Source organism: Synchytrium microbalum (assembly GCF_006535985.1).
Source record: "Synchytrium microbalum strain JEL517 chromosome Unknown SmJEL517_scf0003, whole genome shotgun sequence".
Lineage (NCBI taxonomy): Eukaryota > Fungi > Chytridiomycota > Chytridiomycetes > Synchytriales > Synchytriaceae > Synchytrium > Synchytrium microbalum.
This window is the reverse complement of record NW_022158352.1, coordinates 605,328-625,083: the sequence shown is the minus strand read 5'-3', so window position 1 is coordinate 625,083 and position 19,756 is coordinate 605,328. Positions and strand designations below refer to the sequence as shown.

The window sequence follows — 19,756 nt, the reverse complement described above, 5'->3', positions numbered from 1 at the left end:
AAAATACATCCATTCATTCATATCTCAGAGACTCGTTGTGGACTGCGTGTTTCGGACCGGGTGGATTCGTGTGGGTGTTTTAAATTGTTTGACTCCTCTCGCAAAAGACAAACAAGAAATCCGCAACGAAAGGACAGCGAACAGGACTTCATGACTTTGGATCAACTAGTAGACTAAAATTCCTGTCATTTTCATGTCTTTGACACCTGTAAGTATAGTATACTGTTTGAAAGAACTATCATTGAAAAAACGCGGTTCCTGGAAATTTAAGAACTGTGGACGAGATTTCGATTAAATTGGAACAGAAACTCAGGAATTTCATCTTTGATAGGGTACCTGGGTATGGTATCCGGGTGGAGATGGAGCTCTTCACGCTGGAACGGTGACATCTTCACAAGGAAATCAAGTAGTTATACATCCGTCATTAACGGCCACAGAGGTTAGATCCCCGAAACCTGAAATTAGCCACCGTCAAGGAAATTCAAGAAATTTTATGATACTAGGATGTTGAATGTGCTGCTGCTGATGTCAAGGTTTTACATCCATCGTCGCAGAAGGGTGTGGATGATATGATTACCTTGGTGGATTTACACGAAGGAGCCCTGTTTCATAATCTGTCGATACGATACTCGAAGAATGAGATCTATGCAAGTCACTGTGTTATCTGTACTTTATAGACTGCTCGGCGGTGGTTTCTGACAGGACATGCGTTTCTTACAGACCTATACTGGAAACATTTTGGTAGCCATGAACCCGTACATCAATCTTCCTATTTATGACAAGGAGACAGTGAGAAAGTACAAGGGAGTGCCACTGGGGGATTTGGATCCACACGTTTTTGCAATTGCTAACGAGGTGATGATTTGATGATCTAGACAGAGTCTCTGCTCACCGCAGATTAACTTAAATCGTATTGTCTCACTAGACATACTATGCCATGTCAAGATTTAAAAAGAATCAATGTGTTGTCATCAGTGGAGAATCTGGTGCAGGCAAAACAGAGGTTAGCAGGCACCCGCAGCTTCAATCTATCGAGAAGACTAATCGTATTCCCAATTCCAGACAACCAAATTGATTCTACAATACCTGGCCGCAATTTGTACAGAACGGTCTCTTGTACAGGAGCAAATTCTTGAAGCTTCTCCGATTCTTGAAGCGTTTGGTAACGCCAAGACAGTCCGAAATGACAATTCGAGTCGATTCGTACGTCATTGAACACATTTGCAAGAACCAAGATTACATTTGTGACAAGGATTATGTAGGGAAAATTCATTGAGATTCAGTTTGGAAAGGACGGGAATATCAAGGGTGCCATGATGTTGGAGTGTAAGTGGTTTGATGATTTGGAGATTGTTAATATGAATATGATTACAGCCCTAACCTGGTTGTATTCTTTAGATCTTCTGGAGAAGGTAGCCTAAAATGTCGTTTTTTTTAGCAGTTTGGTCTCAGCTTACCGTAAAATTCAGTCTCGAGTAGTAGCTCAATCACCAGACGAAAGAAATTACCATGCGTTTTACGCATTGTTAGCTGGTGCAACTGATGAAGAAAAAGGTATGACGCCGTCAAATCTCTCACAGGTTTTCGGCTAATGACTCTTGTCTTAGAAACAATGTCGTTGGGTCCACCGTCATCGTTTTACTACCTGAATCAAAGCGGATGTCTATCAATAAAGAGCGTTGATGATGCTGCCGACATGAAGGCGATCAGAGAGTCATTTAGAACACTCAAATTTGGAGAATATGAGCAAGATATTTTAAAAATGCTCGCTGCCATCTTACATCTCGGAAATCTGACTTTTGCGGCTGCTGAAGAAGAAGCGGATGGATCAACTATTATAAACACTGATGGTATGAAATTAATGCTCAATTTCGACCTACAACTTTTCGGTAAACCGTCTTGTTTCTTCAGTTTTGGCCATTTCAGCAAAACTCATTGGTTTGGAAGCCAGCAAGTTGGGCAACGTGTTGATCAGTAGAACGACTGTCACTCGTGGAGAAACGTTTGTTACTCCCTTGAGTAAAGAGAAGGCTCAGGATTCTCGAGATGCTCTGGCAAAAGGTATCGTCGGCATCGCTTCAGTATTGATTTCAATTCTAACCAACTAAACTCGAACAGCACTATACGGTCGAATGTTTACATGGATTGTAAACCAAATCAATATCACCACACGACACAAGGAGGATTTGCAGTTCGTTGGAGTACTCGACATTTTTGGATTTGAAGATTTTGCCGTGAGTTCGACGGAAGATTCTGCCCTGCTATTCTGAAGGCTTGTTCTAACATGTTGCTCCTAAAGGTCAACTCTTTCGAACAATTCTGTATCAACTATGCAAATGGTAAGCTTTGGAACCTCAGCAATTGCAGAGTCAAAACTGATTTTGTCCCTGTAGAACGTCTGCAATTCTTTTTTAATCAACACATTTTCAAGGCAAGTTTCTGCGTGATTTCTTTACACCATAATTGTCTTACCAGTATTTTCTAATAGCTGGAACAAGAAGATTATGATCGGGAGGGTATCAGTTGGAAAAAGATTGATTTCGTGGATAATCAGCCATGTATTGACTTGATCTCCAAGGTAGCGAATAGTTGACCTTTCGTTTTTTTGCATTGGAGGTCGCTTATTTAACTTTCGTGAACGTAGAAACCGGTTGGTCTGCTGTCGCTGCTAGACGAAGAGACAAACTTTCCAAAGGGTACCGACCAGACATGTTTGGTCAAGTTCCATAACAACCACGAAAAGAATCCATATTATGCCAAACCGAAAACCCAAAGTCAAATATTTGGTATCAGACACTACGCTGGCGAAGTCACATACCAAATCCAGAACTTTTTGGAAAAGAATCGTGAAACGATACGGTCTGATTTATTGGAACTGCTGAATTCCTCAGAGTCTAGCTATGTCGCCGACCTTTTCCCTTTCACCATGGAAGCTCCCCCAACCGGAAGTATGGGCGACTTGACTGGGACCATTCGAGGCAGTAACGCTGCACTGGCCTCATTGTCTAGTAGCAGCGATACGTTGTCAAGGTCTGGCTCGTATGGTACGCTAAAGGCCAGCAACAAGAGCTCCAAGAACCCTACTGTTGGAGCTCAATTTCATGTATGTCCGCTGATTGTTGAGTTATCGCTGCAACGTTGATCTAACACATACCGTTCCTATAGTCGTCATTGTCTGAATTGATTTCGACATTGGCCTCGTGTAATCCGTACTTTGTACGATGTATCAAACCAAATCCCCAAAAGAAACCTGGTCTCATAGAACGATCTCTAGTATTAGCTCAGCTGCGGTACTCTGGTATGCTGGAAACCATTAGAATCCGTCGAGCTGGATATCCAGTCCGCATAAATTACGTCGAATTCCTTGCCCGATATTGGATATTGATACCATCATTGCGGAAATCCGAAGAGCAGAAGGATGCTTCAGCAAAAATCCTAGCAACTCTGCCCTCAACCCATAAAGAACTGTGGGCTATGGGAGCCACGAAACTTTTCCTCAAAACTGCATTCGAATCGGTGTTAGAAGCTACCCGTGCTACTCGTTTGCTCACATTCGCCGTGAAAATACAGGCACTCGGTAGAATGGTGCTGGCCAGAAAGCAATATAGACTGAAGAAGAAGAACGTCATCACTTGCCAGAAAGGTGAGAAGTTGGTGTGTCTTGATTATTGGTTGAGGATGTATTGCTAACATCATTCGTTTAGCTGGTCGTCGATGGCTGGGTCGAAGACAACTGGCACTCATGCTTACACGGATCATTATTTTGCAATCATTGATGCGTGGTCGAAACGCTCGGCGGAAATATCAACCCATCATTCAAGAAAGAATACGTAAAGCCAAGGAAGAAAAACTGGCCAAGGAGAAGGCTGAGAGAGAAGCTGCAGAATTGGCTCTCAAACGTGCTGAAGAAGAAAGGGCAGCCGCTGAGGCAGCAGCTATAGCGGCCGCAGAAGCAGCTGCTCGAGCCGAATTAGATGCTTTGGCAGCAGCCGAAGCATTGGCAAAATCAGAAGCAGAAAGTGCTGATGTCAAATCTAAAGAGGCCATTGAAATCGAAATAGAAGAAGCAGAAGACGAAGACGAGTTTGAAGGAATGTCGCCTGATGAAAAAGAGCGACAACGAAAGCTCTTGTCATATTTGGAGCAGAAGAACAGTCGTCGTAATTCTGCCATACGTCAGTCCATGTTGATACCTCAACATGTCGTCGTTCCAGTTATTGCTCCTCCGGCCGAACCAGACGCTGGACTGCCTGAAGAACTAGAGAAGAAATTGTCATTCAATGTGTTGGCCATGCTCAACCCCATCAAGTCGACACACGTCTTCAATTCTGAATCTTTGTAAGTTCATCTTAACGAAAATGCTTTTCATGGAAGGAGATCAGCTAAATTTGTCATTCATAGAACCCATTCAGAAGAAGGAGGTGGCGGAGGTCGACTGTCGTTGGTCTTGAATGAGAGCTCTAGACCAAACGCCTCTAGTGAACGCCTGTCTCAAACCGAACGTTTGACCGGAGTTGGTAATATGGCTGCCTTTGCCAATTTCGCACAGTTGCACTTCCGAGAAGGAATGTCTGCCAATGCCTCCAAGGTATTTATAATTTGTGTAAACGGCTCTTGCCCTCCTGAAATTAACATCTCTGTTATGGCCTAGCTATGTCCCAAGGCTTCTCTCTTAAAATTGTCGTCAGGGTTGTCAGATATTGCCATCGATATGTTTCGCGCCATCCTGAAGTTCGTTTACCTTGACGGCTTGACTGCCATGGCATGCCTACAAATAATCAACTACATGATTGGAAAGGCTCTAATCAATCCTCAGATGGTGGACGAACTCTTTGCTCAAATATTGAAACAAACTTTCCAAAACCCAAACCAGTACGATCCCTTTAAATTTCGACATTTGTATTTGGGTCCTCACTCCTTCTTCGGACTGTAGAACCTCGGCAGGCCGAGCTTGGACACTGGTGGCTTATGTAACTGGGATATTCAAACCGTCTCAGTACATGTTTGCCTGTGCAAGGTCTTACATTCAAGCTGCTGCTCCATCAGATCTGAGAGATCTGTGCTTGAGCAATATGTCGCAGGCTGGAAATCACGGCTCTCGTCTCGAGACGCTGACATCTGTAGAATATTTGTCTGTTGAGGTACTTCAAAGTTCAATTTTTTTTAATTCAGTCGTGAAGCCTTGCATAGCAGACCGAATGCTCATCAAAACCACACCCAACAGAACCGAGAAGATCTTTTATTGGACGCCTTCTTCCCTGATGGAGATCGTCTTGTATTCAAGGCTACTTCAGGCATACTGGCACAACAAGCTGTCGAGATCCTGGTTGCTGCCAAAAAGCTCAAGAATCCAGGCGACTACACTCTCTATGCAGAGTACTCAGGCAAATGTACGGACCAATTTATTTTGTTTCTGCTGTAGTAGCTCCTCTCTGATTTAGATCCAATTAGGTATCCGTATTATTCCAGAGGAACATTTGTTTGATGTCTTGTCTCAATACGAACAAAGCATGATGACGAAATCAGACACAGCCCAAGAATGGGTGTCTGCTAAGATAAAGGATGCTCAGCTTAAGAAGCTCGGAGCCAGCGATCCATCGCTACAGCAAGGTATTGAATTTGTTTTTGTGACTTTGCCTGAAGAAAGTTACAATGGACTTAGTCTTTTGTTTGTTTTAGGAGGCCCTCGTATGTCTCATGCATCACGGAAGGATGAATTGGATCATCAGATAATAAAAGGTCCTCCTTCTCAACCTCAGCCAAAAACATCTAGCAAGATATACGATGCTCCCATAGTACCACCAGTTCCTCCTATGCCTCCTCAAGTTCCGCGTGTGCTGGAACGTGCTTTATCGAACTCTAGTGTAGTGCCTCCTCCACCATTGCTGAGACCAACTTCAATGGCTCAAACGAAAATGCTAAGTCAGGATGAACCTACGACTCCTCAGCGGCTGTCTACTTCGGCGTTTGGCAACGCCTTTGGTGCTCCTCCTCCACCTCCTCCTATGCCACCCTCTATGCCCTCAAATGGTCGTCCATCGGTTGCAAATCAAAGCAGTGGATCGGCTCGTCCATCTGTTTCATCAGGAGGTCCACCACCGCCGCCGCCACCTCCTCCACCGCCAGCACCAATAGCATCTCAAAATTCTAACACTTCGATAATGTCGGACAGTGGTGGAAGGAGTAGCGACGCTCCACCACCACCACCTCCTCCTCCTCCACCGCCACCATTGCTAGGTGCCAGCAAAGAACAGCCCCCCAATACTCCTCCTTCATCTAGGAAGCCAGGTACCAGCTCTTGTATTTTTGTATGTTTTGTCGAAACTCCTGTTTCCTAACGCGAAATGCCGTAACTGTTACTAGTGACGCCACTGCCAAAGTCCAATATATCATCTCTTGGCAATACAGCACCACCGCCACCACCTCCGCCTCCTCCTGCTGCCATGGGAGGTATTCCACCGCCTCCTCCAATAAAACCAACTTCACTGTCGACAGGTGCACCACCACCGCCACCGCCAGCTCCATTGGTTGCTAAAAATGTCAGCAGTGGGCCTCCTCCTCCGCCACCAGCTCCTTTAGTTGCGAAAAACACAAGTGGTAGCAGCGGTCCTCCACCGCCAGCGCCAGTTTTGGGATCAGCCCCAGTATTGAAGCCGGGAACTGTCAGAGGCGGTAAGAATTTGTTCTTCAAAATACAGAAGGAAGACTTCCACTTGTGTGTGCAAACTAACAATATGCCCTTCTGAAAGCTTGGCAACCCAAGAGTCCTCAAAATGCAGGTGGTCCGCAGTCGCCACCAATAGTCAGTCCTCCACCAGGTCCTGCCCCTGTTCTTGCTGGCACTGTGAGGAGGAACCAATCGCCAATATCACCCAATGCGCCGGCTCCCGTTTTGCCAGGAAAGGCTCCGGGACCACCACCAGTATTCAATAAAGCTGGTCCCAGTGTACCGCCACCAATTAAATCTCCAGCTGCAACAAGCCCAATAGTACCTCCTAAACCTCTTCAAGTCGGTGCGAAAGCTTCAGGCGGGCCTCCTCCACCGCCTCCACCGCCAGCATCTACATCAAGTGGTGGATCAACATTAGCAGATCTCATAAAATCGAAAGTGCTCAATAAGCAGCCTCCTCCCTTGCCAGGACCGCCATCAATTCCCTTTGGTGAAAGCGGCTACCCGTGGAAATTGTATCTGAAAAGGGCAGTTGTGCTGCCGAATTACCTCTGGTCTGAGAACTTGGAGCTGGAGCTGACCTTTAAACAGGTTTGAAAAACGAACATTGGGTTTAAAAACTCGTCTGTTTACACCATATAACATACATCGTTCATAGATTACTGCAGATGCAAGACCACCATTCTGCCCATCAGGACAGGTCGATAAGGTGCAAAAATTGATTGCTAACGGTGGCAAGCAAGATGCCATTAAAGCTGCTATGGAGTGGCCCAACTACTTTGGAAAGATGTTTATAGCCAGGGTATACACTTGACAACAATTTGAATGGTGTTGCAATTATGCACTCACCTTCATTTTTTGCAGGAGGAATCTCTCGGCATTCAACATGCAGTCATTACAGTCAATCAAAAGGGTCTAACGGTTTCGTCTTCTCGTGACTCACTTCAGGTACATTGAGTGTTTGAAATCTGTAGAACCTTCGTTGGAACTCATCGTCGAAACTCACAACAGGATGTGGTGGCTCAAGCTCCATTTGAACGTGTGAATATTACAACGGCTTCAAACAAGATCCTGTCTGCTTCAATCGGAAACAAGAAGCTAGATTTGCTCACAAATGGTGAAGCAGTTCAAAAGTCTGTTGAGGCTTACGTCAATGGCTTGAAGTCAAACTCAACATGGGCAGTATCTATAACTGCGTACAAGGGAGATGCTGGTGGCGGCAAACTTTCGTTCCCACCACATGTTGTCATTAAGATCACAGAGCGTGATCCTGACAGTGGATGGTTGCAGGGTAGTTATGAGAATGAGTCTGGTTGGTTGTAAGTACCGTGTGCTTGAAGTTTGTAAGGAATGTTGCGGATACTAATCTGGTACTTTTACCTAGCCCATCCGAGTCTATTCAGTTAATGATTGAAGAGCCAGAATTTGATGCATCTGGCAGGCCTATCATGCCTGCTTCAATGGCCAAAAGCACACCCGTCATCGACGAAACTCAAGCAGCTAGGGCTCGTGCTCGTGTTGAAAAAGATGAACGAGAACTTGCAGCTGTTGCCGCGACACCCAAACCTAGTGTGGATTCTCCGTCACAAGGTGGTGATCCAGACGCCAAATACACCATGTTGGAATATGCTCGGCTATACTTTGCGGACGATTCGATGGAGAAGAGTGTCACTCAGAACGTGCGCACAAAAGCAACAATTGCTACATTACGAGGAGCTCCTGCAGGTGGTATCTCAGCTGCTGCGGGACAGTATGGTACAATCAAAAAGTACCAGACAATGAAGCAAAGCAACCTTCGATCATCATCCGACTTGGGGTCTGGTGAAGTTCTCGGCGTGTTTGGCTGGCAAGATTTAGTGGCCAAGATCAAGTACACAGATGTAAGTTAACTTTCAGATACCGACTAATGTGTTCGATGCATTAAATGTGAATATCGCTCTTTTTTGTTAGATGCCAATAAAAAGCCCATTGAACAAGCTTGAGCCAAGTGATGCTCCGCTTGCTGTTGAGTGTTTCCAAATGCTGATGATGTATATGGGAGACATGCCCTCGAAGAAACCCCGTCATCAAATGGCAGCTGGTCTCATCACTTTGGGCATGCAACAAGATTCAATGCGTGATGAATTGTACTGTCAAGTGATTAAGCAAGTCACCAGCAATCAAAGTCCTAGACCGTGAGTTGTCTGAACCGATTAAACTTCGCAAGAGCTTGCTGACCCGGTGCCAATTTCTTCTAGTGAGAGTTGTAAACGTGCTTGGGACATACTCTGCTTCTACACCACTTTCTTCCCACCGTCGAATACTTTTGATCCATATCTTCGCAAATTCTTGTCTAATGCCAGTGAGAAGACACGGGAATTCTCCAATATCGCTATCGATTGTGATTCCCGTTTGTCAAAGACCAAAATACATCCTCGAACGATAGCGCCAGGAGAAACAGAATTGACTTCAATTGAGGTATGATGCGTCGTAGACCAATTTTGTCAATCTTTTTCTATTTCTCACACCGGCCTATAGAACAAGGTGCCTATGCACGTCAAAGTCTTCTTCCCTGAATCGAGCAACAAGTCGTATGTACTTGACTCTCATACCTCAGCACGTGAGATTCTGAAGAGAGTGTTTGAAAAGTACGAGTTGCCTGACAGTACAAGCGAGTATGGTCTATACATTGTCTTGTCAAATAGTCAAAGTAAGATCTTATTCAGTTGGCATGTGGAACTTAGAAATCTAACTTTGCTTTCTGTTAGGTGCATTACCAATTTTGCCGAATGATAAGATGATTGATATCATATATTTGGCTGACACCATCATGGAGGAGTTGAACGCAAGCTCCTTGGAGGTTATTCAATACACCATCTACTTTTGCCGAAAACTGTGGTTGAATGAACCCGTCAACAACTCTTCAGCATTGATGAACTTGATTTACTTCCAGGTATGCAGCGCAAGTGTCTGAAGGATGACACAGTTACCGATTTTAACACTCTCTGATTAGCTCTTGAAGGACTTTTTGAATGGAAATCTTTTCAGTAATGTCGAATTGGAGCATAGCACTGTCCGCAGTACAGCAGAGCTAGTTGCCCTTCAAGTTTTCATTCAGCAGCAACTCAAACCAGGCGAAACCGTTAGGTATATAATACTGTTCATATTTTCGAAATGTGAGTTCATCATAGATTTGATCTAACTCTTTGCCTCGTAGCTCGTACGAAAAATTCATACCAGACATTGTCAGAGGAATAGTAACGGCGGCAGCTTGGACATTAGAAGTCCAACGGTGTCTTACGAGCATCAAGCACAAGTCTGTTGATGATGCAAAGCGCAACTTTGTGGAGATTATCAAGAGCTGGGATTTGTTTGGCTGCAATTTCTTTGATATCAAGGTACGTAGTGGTTGTGAAAGTCGTGATAACGGAGTTGGTTCTAACAGTCGTTCTTTCGGATAGGCATCAAACGATCCACGGTTCCCTGGTGGTGGACTGTTATGTGTTGACGGAGTAGGTCTCAAACTTTTAGACAGAGCATCAAGGGTAAGTTTACCGTTCAAGACAGCATTGCAGGAAGTTCTGCATTAATAACTTTGTTGATTATATAGCATACCATTGTCGGCTATGGATATGATGAGATTGTCAACTTTCGGTATGATGACAATGAATTCGTAATGAGAACTGGAGACTTGCTACAAAAAAGAACCATTCGTTGTGCTACTCGTCAAGGTACTTGTGGTAGATGCTGTTTCTTTCTGATGTCAACTGATTTAATGCTAATCTGATCTTGATCAACCACACAGGCTTTTGCATTGCTGATCTAGTTGTCAGCTACGTTCAATATCACGTTTCGCTCAAGATGGTCGGTACGAACGAGGGACTCGCCGAGGCAAATCGTGTCGCGTAAATAGAAGGGAAACCATTTGGTAGATGGTATGTAAAATGGGTTGAACATTTAAACAGTAGTATTGTATTATTAATATGTATTGAGATCTGTATTGAAACTGTGTGTGCTGTTCGTGATGCTCAAATCCTTTCATTGACTCACTTTCTGAGTCTCAAAAGTTGGCAGTTCTCGTAGGAGGGGATTTGGGGATACGAGTGACAAGACAAAGAACTTGTTGCATGGTACGTGATTGATCGTGGATTCTCGTGTCATGTCTGGTACTCGATGGGAGTTTCCTAGTCAGTCAAAAGAACTTGAACAAAAAAAATCGAAACGAACTCATCAAAGCTCATTCTTTAACCTTTTCTAACTACAGGCTGCTTATAACTGCTGCACCACTCGATTCACGTGTATATGGAGCCCGGTGTCTTGTCACAGGGCCTGAGACGGCTTTCCATCAAACCAAATCCACACGTTAAGTGCTGCAAGCGTCTTGTTGGAACTTGGATGGATGTTGGATCTACCGCTCCTTCTGCCAATGATATTGTATCAATACTACCATTTCAGTTATATCCTGCTCGAACTCTGCCCGTGCATCGATCAGCACTCGGAAGCAGCAACAGACAAGTTCCAATACGAGACTTCGACATGACCTTATCAAATTGGCCCTCAACACCTCCAATTTGGCATTTCACGTCAGGCCTCGTATGTATTCGTTCGCAGCTTTTGGTCAAAGCGTGAAAGATCGATTTTCTCAATTCCTCCATTTTTTAGAATAACCAGATGTCATCAAGGCAAATGACCCATAGCACAGATCAGCATCCACACGAGAAGCACGTAAAAATACGGAAAGAAATTAAAGTTCCTAGAAGCTTGACAAGTGCCATCCGAGCTCAGAACGGTGATTCTGCTTGGTTTGCTTTTGTAAATATGTGTCGTAACCCAACGCACATACCACCACCAATATCCGTGCTCTACAAGCTAGTGGATCTCTTTAGCTCTAATAACAATGCCCAAGAGCGGGTTGTAAATGTCATATCGTATACACGCCGACACCATAGTAAGCATCAGTTGTCTGAAAAGGCTCTCGAAGCTGAGTTCGCCGCCTTCAGGAGGCAACAGAGCTGGGATAATTTATTAAGAGTCTTGAGAGAGATACAGAGACTATATCCTGAGCCAGCTGATCGCCATGCTGATGAAGCTATCTACGCCCACATTCAGCTGCGGGAATTTGAAAATGCATATACCTTATATAATCAACATCCAGAACATCGAGTTGATGCCATAAGCGGTTTCTTACAAGCTGCTTCTAAAGGATTATATCCCGTAGCTCAAGTCCAGTCGATGACGACTGACCTTGTCGAAGCTGGTGCTTCATTTACTCCACGAAGTCTGGCATTTGCTCTAGTCTGCTTTGCCAAGAACGATAAGCCGGATATGGTCACATATATATTGTCTGCAGTGAATCTAGATGCCCAAAAGCTGTTGGCTACCAATGAATTCGACTATATGCTGCTTCTAGGATACCGTGAGGCTGGAATGCTAGATCGAGCAAGGGTTTTGTTTTCCGAGATAAAGAGACGGCTAAATCCCTCTTCAGAATGGCTGTGGAGAGCTTATTCGGGTATGATGCAGTCTCTAGCTCTAAATCGAGCTGAGTTGAAGGACATGGAATCCCTGCTCGCCGAAATGAAATCTTTAGGTATACGTATTGAACGAGACATATACCATATGATGATATCAGCTGCTTCGAACGTACGCCCTGTTCCCAATATACCCCAAATGCAGCATTATTATAGGGAGATGGTCAAGGCCGGATATTATCCAAACGATCACATAGTGAATTCAATGATTCGTGGTTATGGCCGATTAAAGTTACGATCTCTTGCAAGGCTCACCTTACAACGGTTTATTCGGAATGGTGCTAACCCGACTGTCCCTATGGTGTCCTCTTTGGCTGCCATGTTTGCCGACGATGGAGACTTTGTCAAAGTCATCGAAACCTTTGACATGGTACAAAACAGTGAAAATGATGTAAATAGTAGCTTCGGAAACAGTGAGAGTATCGCCGATGGTAAAGATTCTGTAGTGACCATAGAAAAGAATGTCAGAGCAGATTTTAGGAATTCAGAGACCATCCTGCCGAAAACAACTCTAGACCTCAAAGGATACAGTATTTTGATGCAGGCATATTGTAAAGGATCTCGGCCAAATGCAGCTTTAGCTGTATATCAGCATATTAAATCTCTTGGACTGGCGCCTGATGTCGTGACATATACGGTTTTGTTGCAAGCATACAGTCAACTAGGACAAATGGACCAAGCCCTCGCAGTTTTGGGCGAAATGCAGGTTCTCAATGTTAAACCCGATGCCCTGATATCGTCAGTCCTCGTACAAGGCTACATAACCAATGGTGATGTGCCTGCTGCTTGGACGTGTATTGAGATGCTGAAGTCATTAGGAATACCCATCCATCAATCCGTATATTCTATATTACTAAAAACTGTCGAACCATCGCTTGTACAGGAAGCAGATGCTGTGCTCGCTGCTGCATCAGCCGACGGCATAAAGACGGACGTCATCAATTACATTGAAATCATGCGGTTTCATATAAAATCGGATCGACCACGTCTAGTATTATCATCTTACGAATCCTTACTTGAACAAGGATTAGAGCCAACTACAGCTGTATATGATATGGCTGTGAGAGCCGCCTGTCAGCTAGCAGATTCTGAAATGCTGGCCCAGATACTGACGCGTGCGAAAGCAGAAGACAAGGTCTTGTCTGCTACATCGCTGGAGGCGTGCATGAAGGCTGTAATACAGGGGCAAGTTTCCCTCCCACGTCCTGTAAGAGATGACGGTGATAAAGATATTGGTGTCACGAAGGGTGAGAGCCCGATACACAGCACGTTGATGGAGAACGCAAACTCGTCTCTTGTATCGTCCAGAATTCTAGACCTACGATATTTATTAGAATCGTCTCGCAACGCTGGAGTCAATGTCAGGAAAGCATATCGAAACAAGTTTTTGGAGGAAAGCAAGAATCCGAATACCTCTTTGGCTCTTATAGGTGCTTCTAATTCACCAGTGCCCTGGCCAAGGACTTCCAAACGTCTCGCAGATATCTTTTTTGTACGAGGTCGACCTGATGGGATATTAGCCCTCCTCATACATAGCAAAGACCGTGAAAGTGTAGAATTTCTCGCTAAGACCTTCCTCAGGAGTATAAATACCCGGTTAGTAATCGCTAGTAGTCACCTCGGGTCCGATGACAATGTAGATAGTATAAAACAGGTTGCAGACAATGGTGACAAGGTCAATCAAGGCGAGGCCGGTGTCTCTGTATCCTCGCCCCAAAGTAGTGATAACACCTATAGTTCGTATGCAGCAAAAAAGCATGTCGAGTCATGTATGCTGACTCTAAAGAGTTTAATAACTCATCCGATACGAAGCCAACTACTCGAAGTCGATGGATGGTTACGTCTCTTCTTTTTCATTCTTCGACGGAATGCAAAGGTTATAGGCGGTGAGGAATTTTGGCAGCTGTGGCTAGTATGGAAGCAGATACCAATTGAAGAGTCAGTAGACAAGTCGATCATAAAGGAATTCTTGAGAATCTTTCGAGAGAATGCTCCTCAACGGGTGGTCGAGTTTCTAACAACCGACTGCATGTCAGACAGGGAAAGCTTCAAGGTGAAGATCTTGCCCAAGGTTTTATATAGATTAGAGAAGACTGGAAGCAATCCTTTAGATACAAACAAAATCAAAGCATTCTGGAACATAAAGTAATTTATAAATCGGTACCTCTTTGCAATTTTTGGATTGGGCATTAATTTTGGTTGCTGATTCAACCAAGGTCTATATTTGTTTGTAAATCTAATTATGAGATCTCTAAATGTGTCGTGTACAAAAACAAAGCTATAATTACAACAGTAGAAAATGTGCGTGCGTGTGTCTTGAAATATCCCCATCTAAATTGTACCCTCAACTAATAAAACCACCCTCATTGACATTTCCAACGACCAAAAATTAAAAATTCGACTACTTGGATTGGCCAGCGACAATCTCCTTCAGCGACGCCCGTCTGGTTCTATATCTAGACAAGGCTAATAATCCATCTACGGCATCCTGATCGAGACTATCAGTATCCGAGTCCGACGTGTAATCCTGTGATTGACTACTATGTACACTAGCAATCGGTGATGGAAGTACGGGCGATCCACTAGACTTCACTGGAGTTGATACAGATGGCTCCGTGGTTCCTAATTGTGCATGCAAGTCCTTTATATGGTCGATACAAGCCTGAAGTATAACGACCTTGTTTATGTTGGATGTTCCGATGGGCGGTAGTAGTGTATATATCTCTGCAATCTATAAAATAAGAGTTACAGTAAGCACTAGGGCTAATGCGGTTTGATTGATCAAGCGGGAAAATGCCCGCAAAAACACAATTTCCTCCGAAAACACGTTTTTGGTGCCTAATTTCAACCACATACTGCCTAAACCCATGATAAGCGTACCTTGTCATTTATACGTCCTCGTCTACGTTTCTCAACAATGGAATGCGATATCTTGCGCTGTTCATCTTTATCCGACGAATTTGCACGTGTGGGTGTCGGCGTTACTGATCTCTTACTAGTAGCAGACACTGGCCCGCTTCCTGTACTATATGACGAAGCCGATCTCGATGCGGGCGATGGATACCGTGTGAATGGAGCAGGATATGGTGCTGGCCTGACAAAACCGGCACCGTTTTGCCGTGCGCGTGAGAGTGACGTGGTGGATGTTACGACATATTGGTCTAGCGATCGCTCTGCGGGAAGAGCGGAATGTGACAGTATTGCTGCTACGGGTATCGGTGATGGTGCTCTTGTCACCGTGTTTCGTAGCGGGGTGGGCTGATAGTGGTGATTTGTTATTATCGATTGCTGTTGGGTGGGGTAGGATGGCTGATATGGCGGATATGTGGATAGCTTGAGAGTGTGCATCGTTGTGGATAGGTTGTGTCTATGGAGCTAGAGTTTCAAGTCTCCAAGTTTTTTTTTTGGAATTGCGCTAGTAATCAGGTTAGTGTTGAAATCGATTTGGCCGGCTTGACTTTTTACGGAAAAAGTCTAAAAGTGTGTACTATGACGTACTGTCACATCTGTGCGACACCTCGTGTGAATCAGGAGGGAGGAGGGTAAGGATCGACCCCTCTTCCGGTTTCTTACGGCGTGGCAATCAGCGGGCATTTGAGTGGGTTGAAATCTTGGTTGAAATTGCTGCTGGTCGGCTAGTTTAACTACCGCAAATTGCTGTAAGTGGGCATTTGAACTGGTGCAGATCGCGTGTAGCTTGTATTTAAATCAATACAGATCAACTCAAGACTTTGTTTTTCCTCGTTCTTCCGACGATTTTATATTTCGACCAATAGGTCTATACCCCGAAACACACTCTACCATTCTCCCTCATCGTCTGCATCAGATTGTTCCTCCTCTTGTTCGCTCTTGTCCTCATCACTATCATCATCACCTTCACGTTCAGGCAAAACAACGTCATGTATTGTCGGATCGAAAGGGTGTCGGACCAACATGTCATACAAGTCTTCATGGAGGAGTGGAATGAGGCGTAGGGTATCCTCAATAATCTGTTTGGCGTTGAGGTCTGGTAGTGTTCGAAGTAACCTCATAGGACTATGGGAAGTCAGAAAGCTTTGATTAGAAACTTGATCTGGACTAAGGACGGATATCAGAAATATTCGAAATCTTACCTTGGGGCATTCAAGAGTTCATGCCGTATATGTGTGATCTGAACCACAACACATAATACATTCAGGTGTACTCCATAAGCAAACAAGAAATCCCATAATTTGCATAGCTCGTCCAGAGGTTGGGTACATGCACAAAAGGTCATAATTGCTTTAATAGATAGCACGCAGAGGTTGATGGAGAGTCAGTCGTCAGAGCTTGCGAACTTGGTCAAGATCGAACAGACTCACATGGGAAGGCATATACAGTTGCACTTAATTTCTTGTGCTTGAGGAAACTGTAAAGCTCATAGTCTGCGACCTTCAAGCACTTGTCCATCAGCTAAGAAAACAAAATTGGTTGAGTTCAATTTATTTATTTATTTACAAAAGAATGATTACCTTTAGTCCACAATGAACTCCTTCTAGAGCCGGTTGTACGTATAACGGACAGGTGTTTTGAATGAAGCTGGCAAACGAGTAGAAGGCATCCAGTTCAGGCATAACATACAAGAAGGGTGCTGCCAGCACATTCATTCCCTGTACGTATGAGTATTTCAAGTTGATCAATCTGGTGTGTGGTCGATCTGCAGATTAAAAGAGTTTCAAGTTGGTTGAAGTGAGATAATAGAAGGCCAACAGAAACAGATCGAATGGATGTATACCTTTTAGCTTCCAAACAAACGCATTCAACACTCTGCTCAGCATTCCTTCATCAACACGAGCCAAGAACTTTCGATCAGTAGCCAGGGTTCTGAATGTGTCATTTCGAATCTTGTCGTGTACTTCAGAGGCTCCTCGTTGGATCAATGACACATAGTCCTGGGCCTTCATGCGATATATGCCCAGCAATATCTTCCATATGCGACCTCGTAGCGAGCACGATCCGTCATCCATTAGGATCTATAGAACAGCATGGGTAAGTGAGACAAGACCAAAAACAGGGATTTTGCGTGTACCAGATTGTTGTCTTTAACATCTTCGGTCATTTCAAGCTTACCTCAGCACCGTTAGGTAGGCCATGCTCACAAATCATCTTCCGTAAGGTTTTCAAAGCTTCTCTCAATTCCCTGTCTCCTTTACTTGGAGTCCTCAATAAGGTCTCATACATGTCTCTCAGTACATCCGGATGAACTTTACCGGGATTGTGCCTATGACGTGCCGATGACGCCCATACTCCTCCAGGTGGACCAGCAGGTGGTAATCCAGCCATGCTACCTCTCGACGGTTGCTGTTGCTGCATGCGACGTTGTTTTGCAGTACTGGTATTGTTTTGGATATTATAAGGGCCGACACTCTTTGGTGGCGATGCATTAGTATTAGCAATGGAAGATGGAGTTGATGGTCGTTTCGCAGGAGTATGGGGTCGTTGAGCACCAGAGGGAGATGGAGCAGTATTACTGATTGTAGGAGTACTTGGCCGTGTTCTTCGAGGAGGATTGACACCAGCAATATGGTTATTAATAATATTATTGTTACTGATTCCAGTCCCTGATGTTGTTTGGTGGGATGTGAATGTGTCTTTTGTTGGGGATGTGGGGACAGGAGCAGCTGGATTGGCATTTCGTCTACCAACGGAGCGAGTAGATCCATTCCATGGTGGTTTGACACCAGATTTTCTACTTGTATCAGATGCCACAGATGAGGTTAACGAAGAATTGGATGACACTCGCGCCATGCCAAATCCACCACTGTTGAATTGCCCTTCTGGCGTTGATCCTGGTATATGACGGATTTGACCTTTAGTTTTAGTAGGCGTAGTAGGTATTGGTCCCATTCCTGATGCCATGTTGTATATAGATTATGTTTGATCTCAGTCAATTGCTGAACAAAGAGTGACAAAAGTTGTTGAACGCGACAAAAACCAAAGTTTCCACATAGAATTTTGCGAACAAAGTCTCACGTTTTCACGTATTTATTACAAATCCTTCACTGCTTTCCATTGGAGAAGAGGATTGATGTCTCACGAAACTGCACCGTTAAAATGCGACAACTGGAGCATTCTTTGGCCTTGACTTGGGCGGTGTACATCCAATAGTTTCAAGCCCACGACTCTGGATCTGGACTGCCATTCTTGACTTTCGTTGGCATCAGTCTCCAACGTGAACCTTAAAGAACGAACGGTGAACTCGTTCTTGCTCTCTTTCCTCGGACGGTGGTCGCAAAAAATAAACACCAAAAGAGCGAAGAAAGCTACATACTTTTCGGAACCAATAAAGTCTGAAGCTGGCTTCAATCATCATTTACAAGACTGCATCGGATAATGGAGCTCCCTCCTGGGCAGTGGTTTACAGCTACAGGCACAATACGCAACACGAGCATCGCACGCACAAAGACATGGCCAGATACTCCTACTAATCGCTACAGACTATCGAGGAGAAACCGAGGAACCTGGTATCTAGGTGAAGGAAACCTTGGAAGTTGTGGCAAACCAGTATTTGATACCGATTACTATGTTGTAAGTTTGGTCAAGAGTTGCATTTTACATTTTCAGCCCAACAACAGTATTGATCGCTCTTATAAAACATGTTCTTTTCTATAGGCTATGGTAAGTTTTGCAGCATCATCTCTAGCTGCGGTTGGAACGTTTGAATCTCAGCTCGCAAATCATTACCAAACACGCAATCTTCAATTGCTCAACCAAACACTTGCTCAAGCAAGCACATACTCAACCTAATTCTACTTAGCCGACAGTACAATTCGATCCTCTTTCTCCTGGTGGCAATAGTTGGGCAAATCCTTATTGTGTAAGTATTACTGCTTTTCGCAACAACACTATGATGTTTACGTAGCTGGTGGACGGCTGGAAGGGAGTGAGAGTATGGAAGCACGTAGACGTGCTCGCTCTGATGAGATGGATGCATGTGCGTCTATTTTCATGTTGTTCCAAATGCTGACCATTCGCGATCGTAGGGCAAATGCATCATCATTCATGCCAACGGGAATCTAGTCCAGGCGACCATTGAAGATGCGTGCCCAGCATGCCCTGCTGGTGGGCTTGACTTAACTACTCCAGGTAAACGCCTGTCGTAATTTAACAATTGGCGTCATTCGTACCAAACCCTGTTTCCCTTCAGTCTTCAAGGCATTGGCTGATATGTCCCTCGGCGTGATTGATCTCACGTGGCGGTACTGCGATGGAGTTACGGGCCCAGATGCAGGTATGCTTCATCACAAATAAGCAAACTCAGTAACAGGAAGCTTACCCCAAATAATCGCAGGACCATCAAATGGAGGCAACTTTGGGAATCCAGGATCTGCACCTATAGTTGTAGTAAATCCCTCTGCCGGGCCATCTGCAGCCGCTCCAGCACCCCCAGCCGCTTCCCCCTCACAACCCAAAGTTTCAAATGCTGTTGCAGCCGCGACACCGACAAAATCCGGTAGCAGTGCAAGTGGTCTAGCTCCTCTAATAATATCATCACCTACAAGTTCAATTATATCACCGGTCGGAAATGGTAATGATACCGTCACAGCGAATGTTGGTA

The 19,756-nt window shown here is 44.5% G+C and overlaps 2 protein-coding genes across 2 annotated transcripts; one reads left to right on the top strand and one right to left on the bottom strand.

The window, feature by feature from the left end:
• Positions 1–193: 193 nt before the first annotated feature.
• On the top strand, positions 194–10,558 carry SmJEL517_g00943 (uncharacterized protein; the record flags this gene model as incomplete). The annotated part of the gene is made up of 36 exons (XM_031166871.1): positions 194–208; positions 332–439; positions 504–659; positions 721–855; positions 926–1,003; positions 1,063–1,203; positions 1,263–1,412; positions 1,470–1,554; positions 1,608–1,850; positions 1,912–2,061; positions 2,119–2,234; positions 2,489–2,578; positions 2,645–3,103; positions 3,166–3,643; positions 3,705–4,338; positions 4,402–4,588; positions 4,652–4,872; positions 4,934–5,141; positions 5,225–5,390; positions 5,452–5,610; positions 5,680–6,288; positions 6,364–6,672; positions 6,750–7,261; positions 7,329–7,472; positions 7,535–7,618; positions 7,682–7,989; positions 8,055–8,550; positions 8,621–8,844; positions 8,908–9,127; positions 9,188–9,359; positions 9,418–9,602; positions 9,663–9,796; positions 9,867–10,047; positions 10,111–10,194; positions 10,260–10,380; positions 10,455–10,558. 36 exons carry the CDS (start codon positions 194–196, stop codon positions 10,556–10,558), a joined length of 7,866 nt encoding a protein of 2,621 aa, XP_031027191.1.
• Positions 10,559–15,977: 5,419 nt separating this feature from the next.
• Positions 15,978–18,057, bottom strand: SmJEL517_g00942 (uncharacterized protein; the record flags this gene model as incomplete). The annotated part of the gene is made up of 6 exons (XM_031166870.1): positions 15,978–16,215; positions 16,293–16,440; positions 16,521–16,611; positions 16,671–16,855; positions 16,934–17,171; positions 17,269–18,057. 6 exons carry the CDS (start codon positions 18,055–18,057, stop codon positions 15,978–15,980), a joined length of 1,689 nt encoding a protein of 562 aa, XP_031027190.1.
• Between the last annotated feature and the right edge of the window lie 1,699 nt (positions 18,058–19,756).